Source organism: Bidens hawaiensis, unplaced genomic scaffold (genome assembly GCF_021521415.1).
Source record: "Bidens hawaiensis isolate Kalapana, Puna unplaced genomic scaffold, B.hawaiensis_p1.1 tig00002553_1, whole genome shotgun sequence".
NCBI lineage: Eukaryota > Viridiplantae > Streptophyta > Magnoliopsida > Asterales > Asteraceae > Bidens > Bidens hawaiensis.
The window spans coordinates 225,633-237,900 of record NW_027491139.1 but is presented as its reverse complement, the minus strand read 5'-3'; the positions used below and the strand labels follow the sequence as shown (position 1 = coordinate 237,900).

The following is a 12,268-nucleotide window of genomic DNA, read 5'->3' as shown; positions in this document are numbered from 1 at the left end:
AATTTTGCTATGTTTATTACTATAATGTTAATTAATAATCGTTGAAAAGAAATAGTTTATATAATCTGTTAGGACCTAACTCGTAAGGGCATGTTTATCAGCTCGTATAGGATGCTTAAATCTTCAAGGTCAACTATGATTGCATCGTTACAGAAGATACTTATAAAAACAATTTTTGATCATCGTATTTTTATTTTTATTTTAATTTATTTTTACATGTATATAATTAATTGATGTTATGTGTGTACAGTTATTAGATAAATGAATTTAAACTCTTTAAAGCCCGTGAATCATCATCATCATCATCATCATCGTACTCAGTATATCCCACCAATAGCAAAGCTATGGTAGGGTCTGAGGAGGGTAAGATGTAGACAGCCTTACCTCTACCCTATAAGGATAGAGAGGCTGCTTTCGGTGAGACCCCCGGCTCGATAGTAGTTTTGCATCAAGCCTTGGACATAAGGCACATAGCACTCAATCATCGGGACACCGGCTGATCGGTGCATGTACCCTTGTCTTTCGGCTATCAACGCCACTACATGATGCCTGATTAACCGTCCGTCACTTTTAACGTTATTTTCACGAGATTAGTAAAATAACGTCAAAATTAGTGCAATTTAAACTCTTTAAAGCCCGTGAATCAATTTAGAAAATATATAAATACTCCCTCGGTCTCTTTGAAAGTGTCTATATTTTCATTTTAGTTTGTCCTATTGTAAATGTTCACTTTTAAAATTTATTAACTAATTTCCATGTTTACCCTTACACAAATACAATCATTGAAACTTTTTAAATTTTGTCTTTTTATATATGCAAGGGGCATTATAGTCATTTGTCAAATAAAAAGTGCAATAATTCAAAGTTTCTTAAAATTTGTGTTTTTCAAACCATAACACTTGTTATGGGACGGAGGGAGTAGTATTTTTTGACTTTCACAACTATAACATGATTTAGAAGTTATCAACGTACAATGTTTAACATGTGATTTATAGACGAGACATCCTAAGACCATGTGTCGTGAGGCGCTTTTCATCTTCCAAAGCGTCGGGAACACCACCCCCGGGGCGTATTGGGTGCTTTAGAGGGAAGAGCGCTTCCAACAAAGTGTCGGAAGGGGGAAGAGGTGGAAGGCGATTGGTGGGCTTTTTATTTATTTATTTATTTTTTTAAATGATAATATAAGAATGAGGTAATGGTTTGAAGGGCTCCATCCACTACACCTTTTTTAGCCAAAAAACCCCTATAGTGACTTGACGTCACACGAAGCAAAACGCCCCTATAGGGGTTTTATCCACTACACATGGTCTAAGGCTAAGGGGTATACACCCTTTTAACATCATTCCTCTTATTCGCCACGTCTGCGTCACGTCAGCTTTCCTCTTATTATTCAACCAATGTTGTCAAAACCGGACCGGACCGGCCGGTCGGACCGGTTCGACCGGGAATCGGTCCACCAACCAGTCCGGTTCTATGCTACTCGCTCGGTATCCAGAAAACCGGACCGGTTGAACCGGTTTTCCTATTAAAAAATATTTTTTTTGAAAAATTTGTTTTTCTATTATTTTTTGAGGCCGAATTCGTTCGGCCGGTCTAACCGGTTCGACCGGTTGAACCGGTGAACCAGTTGCCCGACCGGTTCGCTATCCGGTCCGGTTATGAAAACATTGCATTCAACATCACCCTTAATCAAGGAAATACATCATTCTCCATTATTTTAATAATAAAAAGAATTAAAATGAAAAGAAAAAAATGAAAAAAAAAATAATGATTGGTTAAACCCTTAAATGAGAGGGAATGACCTTACTATCGTGGTTAGTATCATCAACTCATGCATGGCCATTTTGTGGGGTGGGGAGGGGGGGCGGTGTTCTAAAGAGACCCCTCGCGTGAGTGGTGCCATGCATGCAGCCGCATAGAACCAGTGGGCATCTCATCGGTGTATACCAGTCGGCCCAATAGGTTACAATAATGGTAACAGATAATTATTGGTTTCATTGATTTGATTTACATTCAAAGATAAATAGGAGTACAAGCATTATTACAAGAGACAATCACCAAGTTTACATTTGACTTCTACATCAACCTTGGCTAGATATTTGACAACTGAATTTAAATATAATATATTTGACATATATAGCATAATTATAATTATTTACTTGATTTCTTGTGTCTGTGATAGCAATTTCATCATATCTTGAGCCTTCAACTTGAAAGACTAGCATTGATCAATGATCACTTGAATCTTTCCTCTACTCAACGTGTATTATCTACATAGAAAAACCGACAAAATCAAATAAACCCCTCTAAAGATCCCTCTGAAATTTTCGAAAAACCTAACATTATTATTTTATGTATAGCATGAGACAGTTTTAAATCAGATAACTTATCCCGTTCAATTTCCCAAAGTTATATTAAAGTTTGTGTTTCCTCAACGAATGGTCGCTATTAGTTGGTCAGGAGGAGGTTGGAACTTCAACGTGTTATTGTGGATCAAAATAATTGAAGTCTGTATATTTAAGAGGGCCAAAATATCAATACTTTTTATTGTACATGTTATTGATACCTAATCTTCTGATTTTACATATGTTTATATTATCTTCTGAAAATAAAATTAATGTATAACCACCACCGGTCAGAGGCATGAGGCCCAATGCACAGCCCATAACTTCTTAAAGGCTATTTAATGTTTGTACACAACAATGGAAGTATCAAGTATGGAACCAAGTAAATACTTAGAGCATGCCGCATGCGTAGAGGTACAAAAAAAAACTCGAACTCGGAACCGGACGCGAAATAAAAACTCAGGACCGGTATTTTTAATACCCTGGTTTTTAATATCTGAACCTGTACCCGACCATACCCGTAGGATACGGATAGGGTATGATTTGTATACTAAAACCCGAACCCGAACTGGACCTGATTTGTACCCGGTAATACCCAAAAACCAGAACTGGTTCCATACCTGAAACCGGGTTTTTCCAATACATGAAACCAGGTATTTCAAATGCCCAATGTATACCTGAAAAATACCTTAAAAATACCCAAAAAATACCCCTAAAAATTGCAAACTTTTAAAAAATCCAATCTATACACGAAAAATACCTGGAAAAAAGCCCCAAAAAACCTAAAAATAGGGTTTTTTCAATACCCGAAAATAGGGTATTCAAATACCCGGTTCTATACCCGACCCGAACCCGATGCATATGGTATGGTTTTTAGAGACAATATCCGGACCCGAACCCGACCCGATTTCCAATACCCGATCATACCCCAACCCGATTCCATACCCGAACCCGGGTATTTGAAAAACCCGATTTGTGCACCTCTAGCATGCGTGGTTAAAACAAAGTTTCTCCGGGCATTTTTATGTCATGTGGCACCCAGGCGGTATTTTAACATTTTGTAAAAAATGGACGTAGTCAAAACTCTGTAGCAATCATTACACATTTACACTATAATTACGTTTTTTAACTATTTAATATAAATAAATATATAAATTAAAAATAAAAATAAAAAAATGATTGGATAAACCCACCCTTCTCTCCGGAGTTTTCTCCACAATATTCCTCACCAAAATGTCATCTATAATGCCTAGGGGACGGTGTTCCCGGGCATTTTGGACCTAAAACGTCTCCTAAAAAGCCCAATAACAAATGATCTTACAAGACGACTTTAAGTTGATTATTAAATTTGTCGCTCTAACTATTTTTAGATGAAGTACATGCAAGTTAAGTATTTTTAAGGCTAAGTGTGTTTTTTTCAAACTACAACTTTCCATAAAAAAAAAACAAACCGAACACCTCTACTATCATGAAGCTAGCTGGGGCAAGCAACAATCAAAAACAAAACTAATCCGCCGACATTTTTCACTTAACCCAATCTAAATCAACACTTCTGGTCTTATTTTCAATCCACAATAAACTTAAAACTATAATGTCTCCCAAAATCTTCTCAATCTTCACCGGAATCCAAGGCTACGTACGTTATATAAATATATAGCGTATAAAAAAATGAAAAGACGTGTTTTACATCACACGTTGAAAGATTTATTATATTATAATGAATCGAAAGATTTATTATAAACGACAATGTGTGTTAATAGCAGGGTCTAGAGGTGCACAAATCGGGTATTATGAAAAACCGGGTTCAGGTATGACCGGGTATTGAAAAATCGGGTATTAACAATAATCAGGTCGGGTTCGGGTCGGGTATTGGCTTGAAAAACCATACCCTGTGTACCGGGTTCGGGTAGGGTATTGAACTGGGTCTTCAATACCCGGGTATTTGAAGACCCTATTTTCGGGTATTGAAAAAAGCCCGTTTTATGGGTTTTGAATACCCTATTTTCCGGGTATTAAAAAAAAACATTTTCTACAGTTACTTCTATTATCAGGTTTGCTTCATTTTTTTATCCTAACTCCATTTTTTTGCATACAAACTTCAAAGTTCATTCAAACATACATAACAACTAAACAATGATACAAAAAACATATATTTATTGTGTTTTCAATTGTTGTTTGGTATATCAAAAGGTGTTGCTCCAAAAAAGATCCGTTGGAGAACGACTATAGATCTGTGGACAGTCACACAAAAACATGTGCACAAACACTAATACCCTAGCATGCAAAAAATCCGGTTCGGGTATGCAAAAAACCCGGGTTCCGGGTATAACTAGAACCGGGTTTCGGGTATACCTAGAACCGGGTTTCGGGTATTATCGGGTTTAGATCAGGTACGGGTTTCAACATTGAAAGTCATACCCTATCCGTACCCTACGGATAGGGTCGGGTTCGGGTATTAAATACCCGGGTTTTAGAAAAAAAGGTTCCGGGTTTTTTTTTCGGGTCCGGTTCCGGGTTCGGGTTTTTTATGCACCTCTAGCAGGGTCCACCCAACAATTTTAGAAACCCAAAGAGAAAGATTTAGGGTATGTTTGGCATGAAGCTTTTAGGAGCTACAAGTTTCAAACTTTTAAGAAAAAGTTCCTACTCAATTAAAAGTCTTGTTTGGTTCAAGGAGATTGAAGCTTTTAGGTCAGGAGAAAAAGCTTAAAGCTTCTACTTGTAGCGTTTAGAAAGAGCTACAAGCTTTTAGTATATTAATTTACTGAAATAACCTTCCAAAATAAATACATTTACTATTTTTGTTTATAGTTATGCCCATTTTAGTAATTTTATACATTTTATTAAAAGCTCCAGCTACTCTGCCAAACATCTAAATATATCTAAAAAGCTACAGCTACCAGCTTCTAGCCACCAGCTAGCAGCTTCCAGCTACAGCTACCAGCTAGTTTTGCCAAACATACCCTTATTATATTATAACACGACAGTTAAGTGTTGATTCTTAGAGCAATAACTTTTGTATAACACAATATACATAACAAACAACACTTAAACTTACACAGTATACATAACAAAAAACACAATCACACCATATTCATTACTAAAAATCACTTAATTAAACACTCGGTTCTTCTCCACATTTACTTAATAATCTCTTCCTTCATAGCAAGTGACAAGGCCCCAAGATTTCCCCCATTCGCCACGACAACTCCCGGCATAGCCACTGCTCGACTCCCGACAAAACCCGCTTCTTGAACCTTAATCTTTCCAAACTTCACCTTCCCGCCTTCACCATCGTACACGTGTCCAAACAACAAAGCATCACGCCCAACAGACCCATACGGTTCAACCATCACCATCTCGGGGTTCAACACCGCACCCATGCTATCAACATAAGCTCCATTGTTCCAAGCAATGTGTGAGCCCATTAGGTTCATCCATAGCCCGAACAAAACCGAACCACTAGCCATTTCCATAAAGTATTCCCCTACCACGGTCCTAACCGCCTGCCAAACCGTGTCCAAGTACACACCCGTGCTCCATATCATCACGGTTTCACCTTCTTTCTTCTTTCCCACAAGAACCCACTTGGCTAGCCCGCAAACCACCCCGGCTAGAACCCCTGACCCGACCCAGAAACCCGGTATTAGCCAACTCAATTGGCTAAACCGGTTAACATAGTGCGGGTTTAAGTGAAGAACCGTGTTAAGAGGAGTGAATATAACCATCCCCATTAGAAAATAAGGAATGACGACTTGAAGTAACGGTTGACCCGACATCATCCACACGGTTTTATACCACGGTCTCGCCAGTGTCACGCTTTGAGTATCGGGTTTCGCAACTCGGGCTGCCATCGGGCAGCCCGTGAGGTCGACTTTTACATCAGAATGTTCAAGAAAGTCCCGCCAAGACTCCGGTAACGGTTTGTTGTTGCGTAAATGCTGGTAGATCGAGTACACGACCGATCTTCCATGATCCATGGATGCACTCTGGGTGCACGATGTGGCCCGAATAACATCGATTTCATGACATTTTAGAAACGGGTTGAACTCTAAATTATCCGATTCTTCATCGGTGAGTAGCTGGTCGATTATTATCTCGCCCACTTCGACATACGGGTATTCATTTTCATCCCACGGTCTGGTAGAATCGAGTACGGTTTCACATCCCGCTTCATCGTTCGGTACGTGACGAAATTGAAACTGAAGCACGTACCGAACATGTTCACGCGAGCGCACACGGCGTTTAAAATCCTCGTCAAGAAAAAGAAGCGGGCGTTTATCATTCTCGTCTCTCGGGATTGCACCGGTTTCGGGCGGGAGTATACCCGTGGGTTCCACTTTCCCCGAATCCTCACCGATCGTTTCATCAAACGGTCTCAACTTAAACTTAACGTACATTTCATCTCCTTTTTCGAATCTAAATAACCTACAAATATTGGAATAATAATGCAACTCGGTATACGAATCCGTGTTTCTTAACGATCCCCACATCGCGTCACGTATATGAGGCGCGTGCTTCACATGCTCCTCGCGCGCTGCAGCCCCACAAACCAACCATGTAGCAAAGTCACCAAGCGTACGCGCGTGAAACGCGTTACCCGTCTTTAATGTCAAATCAAGAATTGAACTCTCGTTTGAAAGAATTCTTATTGCAGCGCCTCGCGGGTCAAGTCTCGCATCATCATCAGAGCTTAAACAATTACTGTGACGAATGATGATCGGGTAACACTTCCCAGGTGAGAAGATTTTGTGCTCGGGAAAACCAGGAACGGTATCCTAAACCCGTAAAGAACCTTTTCCAGTTGCACCAACTCTACGAAAGTATCTTGATTTGACTTTTAAAGTTGCAGCAGCAAAATTTGCAGCAAGGTTCCCAAGTACTTTCTTATACTTATTATCCATTTCTTCGATCCGATTGTCTAACCAGTGAGTTATATTCTTAACCATGACCGGGTTTTGTGATCCAACAAAAACACCACCGGTTCGAAGGGTTGAGTTCACGGGTGCAACCGAGAGTGCACCCAGAATGACATTGGACTCGACCACTGAGCCAGGTAAGACAACTCCTTGACTCCCGATAACCGAATTTGCTTCCACCTTCACGGGTCCACGAACATACCCATTTGAGTTGTGAAAACCCGTGACAATGCGACTGAAATCGCCTAAATGGACCCCATCACCGATTGAAACTAGCTCTGGATCAGTGATCGGGTTAATGGCTCGAATCGAGCAATGACTGCCAATCTTTGCACCTAACATGCGAAGATACATACAAAGAGCTTCGGTTCCCGAAAGAAACTTTCCGAATTTTAAATGTAGGGAAGTCGTTAACCGATGGCAAAACCACATTACGGTTCGGTTTTCTTGTTTTGAACTTGAGAGGATTCGGTGTAAAACGGAAGTTAGGAAAGTGAGAATAATGCCATGAACGAGGTACCCGACTGCGATGGTGATTGAGAAAGTTAACGGGCTGGCGGGAATATCTTTAAGCATGATGATGTAAGCGATGACATTGAACGGAAGCCAGTGGACCGAGGCGCATAAGCAAAGAAAGCCCAAATGTTGTAAAGTTTGGGGCTTTTGTAGTAGCCATGTGTAGAGAGTGTAACCAATGACTGCAGATAGACAGCTCAGCAAACCGACCGTGTAGATGCCAACAATCTGGTACAATGGCTCGAGCCAGCCATCCGTATTATTTTTTAAAATAGTACCCTGCACTCGAGGTTCAGAAATGTTATTAGTTTTGGACTCGGCCAGATACAAATTGTGCAAAATAGCCCGTTAACAGACGCGACATACCAGCCCATAAATAACCTCCAAATTGTACAAAAAAATATTTAGTTTTGGACTCAAACCAACCAGAATTGTGCAAAATAACCTGTTAATCAACCGGACCATTATACCATAGGGCTGTAGACGAGCCAAGCCGAGCCAGGGTGGGCTCGGGCTCAGCTTTTTTAAAAACTGAGTTGGATAGGCTCAGTCATATTAACAAGCTGAAATGTTGAGATCAAGCTCGGATTGTTAAAAGCTCGAGTCGGCTTGCTTATTTTTAACTTTTAATTTTTTGTGCTTTTGACACATTGATATGTATAAAATAAAAAATAATGTATGTAGCATACACATAATGCAGAATCTATAAACGAGAATTTGCGATATTTTCTGTTTCCAATAAAAAATGTCATATAGTACTAAGTTCGGGCACAACTCGTTTACGGGCAAAGCCGCCTTGGCACGGCTCAGCTCGTTTAAAACCAAACCGATTTAGAGCGCGCCATGAGCTTTTTGAGCAGCCCTACATTATACAACCTCTAAAGACTATAATTTATAAATCAAGGTAACAGATAGTAATACAAACCTGTTCAACTTTAGGTATCTTGGACATCCTAAACTCACGTTGGCCATCTTTACAAGTCTGCAAGGCCGGAACCTCAGCTCCATCATCCACAAAGCTCCCTTTTTGAAGCACGGCATACGGGCCCACACACGAGTTTTCCCCAATTCTGATTGGCTGCAAACTTAAAACACCATTTTTGACCTCATGGCTTTGAATCAATACACCTTCTTCAACCACTGCACCATCTCCAATCATGACCAAATACGGGTCGGTAATATCAACAGTATCAAGACCCACAGATGACCCGATCTTCGCTCCTAACATCTCGAACCACAGCCGAGCAAAGACCGTGCCTTTTAAATGCACAACGTTAACCCGAGAACAAACCTCCTGGGCTTTGTATAATGTCCACCATTTCACAAAGTCAACCGACCAAATGGATATATCCGGGGTTAAACCATAGTTAGGCTGAAGAAATGAGTTCCCAAATATACCAACAGTTATGCAAGTAGACATCATATAAAACATCCAAACTAAAGGAGCACACACTAGTGCTATTAAGTTACCACCTTTTGAGATTATATTTGTGAAAGCAGAAACCGAGAGATAAACGGGTATCATCAGCAAGAATGAGATGTAAACGAGCCCGAAAATATGACACACCCAGATACCGAATTTACGGATTGAAGAAACATTAAGTGGAAATTTAACAGAAACTGTTTTTTTATGAGGAATGTCTGGTGAAGAACGTGTGCTATCCGGGAAAGATTTTCTTAAAAGATCTTCAGCGAAATCTGCCAGGTCATCTATACAAGTGGCGGTGAAAATGTCGATTGCTCCCACTGGAGTCCCGAGAAAACCCGAAAGCTTTTGAGCTGCTCGGACTACACCAATCGAATCGACCCCATAATTTACAAGACTCTCGGTAACCGAGATGCTTGCGATGGAAATTCCAGTTTGATCAGATAAAAGTTTTTTCAAAAAGTTAATAATATCTTCTTTAGATATAATACCCGAATCAGTACGTTTTGTGTCACAGTTTGTAGATTGAATTGTTGCAGATTGAATTGGTTCGATTACTTGCAGCTTACTATCTGTAAACTGTTTTAGACACTCGAACCGCTTAATCTTGCCAGATGTCGTCTTGCAAATGGTTCTTTCTTTGATTAGTACAACTGAAGCAATTGTTATACCGTGTTCTTCTGCAACAACGGTTTGAATCCGGTCAACGATGTCATTTGGTGGAGGCTTGTTTCCTTTGACCTCTGCAATAACAACTAATCCAGTTTGATCCGGGTTTTCAGGTACTATTACCCCTTTATTCAATAATATATCTTCGGGAACACCTACAACCGCACAACACCCGGGTCGAATAACCTCAGACGAGGACTCAACCGTCTTTTCAACATCCGATGCGTATATATTCCTCCCACCAACAATAATCAAATCTTTTATCCTCCCAGTAATGAACAACTTCCCATTAACAATCCGGCCCAAATCCCCACTTCGAATGTACATTTTCCCAAAATGCCCTCGAAGCTCGTTTCGAAAAGTCTTTTGGGTCAACTCGTCCAACCCCCAATAGCCAACACCCGCACTCGGGCTAGAAAACCAAACCTCCCCTTCTTTACCATATTCCACATGTTCTTCACCCGTCTCGGGATCAACAATTCTAACATCCACATCAGCATCATCCGGGCCCACATACCCACAACATATTCTTCCTTCCCAATCTTGATAAATCGATTCTCCTAACCCGTATGCACAACTTATGTACACCGAATTCTCAGCCATACCGTAACCAGGAGCCATCACTTCTTGAGAAAGCCCGAAATCCCGAGTCAACTCGATAAACCTTTTTAAAGTTTTCGGTCTCACGGGTTCAGCAGCAACCATTAAAAAAACCATGGAAGAAAGATCAAGTTTCATAATCTTCTCCTTTTTGGAAACTAATCTTCTTATTAACAATTCAAGAGCAAAATTCGGGGCTGCACTATGAGTGGCCCGGTACTTGCTCATGGTTTGCAGCCATAATAACGGGTTCTTAATAAACGTTATTGGCGAAAACAGTATAGCAGTCCCGCCACTAACCAAAGTGGTAAGAAGCCCGCCAATGAGGCCCATATCATGGTACTGAGGTAACCAGCTTACAGCAACTGTATCTGATGTGCTTCTGTATACCGTACGCATTAACTTAACATTATGAATAAGCCCGGTATGAGTCAGCATGACACCTTTAGCATCACCCGTTGAGCCCGATGTAAACTGAAGAAAGCACAAATCTTTTGGCAAAACCCGAGATTCTTTAACCAATATGCTAACATCATCAAAGCTGACATGACACCCTTTCGAGTTCTTGATCCAAGAGTCCGTATGCAGCCATGGGAGATTCGGCCAAGACCCGGAATTTTTTCGTTTACCCGTTAGCATAATCTTGTTCTTGGCGGTATTCTCTTTCACGTAAACATGATACCCGAAAGTGGATAATATTGCAACAGCTTTTGTTCTTTTTGCAATGTTTTCAATGTGAAGAAGTGGTTGCCCGCCCATTTGTGACGGGTCAGGCGGTATGGCAGGTACAGGTATGATTTTAGCTCTTAGACACCCGAAAAAGGCATCCATAAATTCAAGGCCTGGTATGTAGACCAGAAGAACTCTATCACCGGGTTCGATTACGGGCTTTTTGTTAGTTAAGAGCTTGTGAGCTATATAAGAAGCATTATTATCTAACTCTTTATATGTTCTGCTACTTATTGTTTCTCCTTTATCATTGATCCAAGTGTACAATGTTTTATTTGCAATGACTTCATGATTTCCCCAGTATCTTAAATAACCGTCGATAGATGAGATATTTGGAAAGTCAACCCCGGGTGCTTCGTTTAGTTGTTTCGAAAGCCAGGAAGAATTGTCGGGTTTCATAGTGAACAGTCTCTGCAAAACCAAAGGTTCTATATTAGGTAACAGTTTTAATTGAGGTGATAGAATGAGCGGGTTGGGCAACGCGTCAAATCTGGTGAGTTTCTGTGTGACTCAAACGGGCCGGGCACTATTTGGTCCACATTTTTTGAAACTTTGTAATTAATTAGCGTGTCAAATAGGGGGTGTAAACGAGCCAAGCCTCAAGATCAGCTCGAATGAAGCGGAGCTTACATGAGCATGAGATTAAAAATAAGCTTGTTTAATAAACGAGCCTGAGCCCGATCTTCACTTATTGAGCTCGGGCTAGCTCGCGAGTCTAATCAAGCCTGTTAAATATATGATTTTTATCTAATATATTAAATATATATTTTGATAATAATAAAAACAATTACTATACATAAGACTATGATAAATATAGCTACATAATATACATTATGTTATATCTAAAAATCATATTATACCTAAAACATAGATAAAAAATAACTATAGATGTATATAGATTAATTAAAAAATAATAAACGACCCAAGCTAAAAACCACTCATGAGCCTAGCTCGAGCTTAGACGAGCTCGGGGTCGGCTCGTATACATAGCTTGTCAAATATGGTTATGAAAGGCATATTATTTCAGTTATAACTTTTAGAAAAATGGTTTTAAAAGGTTTTAT

General features: G+C 39.9%; 1 protein-coding gene and 1 pseudogene across 1 annotated transcript; both read right to left on the bottom strand.

Annotated features, from left to right (window-relative positions):
• Positions 1 to 5,367: 5,367 nt before the first annotated feature.
• On the bottom strand, positions 5,368 to 8,038 carry LOC143620301 (uncharacterized; annotated as a pseudogene).
• Positions 8,039 to 8,528: 490 nt separating this feature from the next.
• LOC143620230 (uncharacterized) lies at positions 8,529 to 11,603 on the bottom strand. The gene is made up of 2 exons (XM_077091963.1): positions 8,706 to 11,603; positions 8,529 to 8,642 (listed from the first exon to the last, which is right to left on the bottom strand). Exons 1-2 carry the CDS (start codon positions 11,601 to 11,603, stop codon positions 8,529 to 8,531), a joined length of 3,012 nt encoding a protein of 1,003 aa, XP_076948078.1.
• Positions 11,604 to 12,268: the final 665 nt, after the last annotated feature.

Coding starts and splice junctions, on each gene's coding strand:
- LOC143620230 (XM_077091963.1), bottom strand. CDS start 11,603: ATGAAACCCGACAATTCTTCCTGGCTTTCGAAACAACTAAACGAAGCA. Junction 8,643..8,705: donor AGATACCTAAAGTTGAACAG/GTTTGTATTACT, acceptor TGTATAATGTAG/GGCTGCTCAAAAAGCTCATG.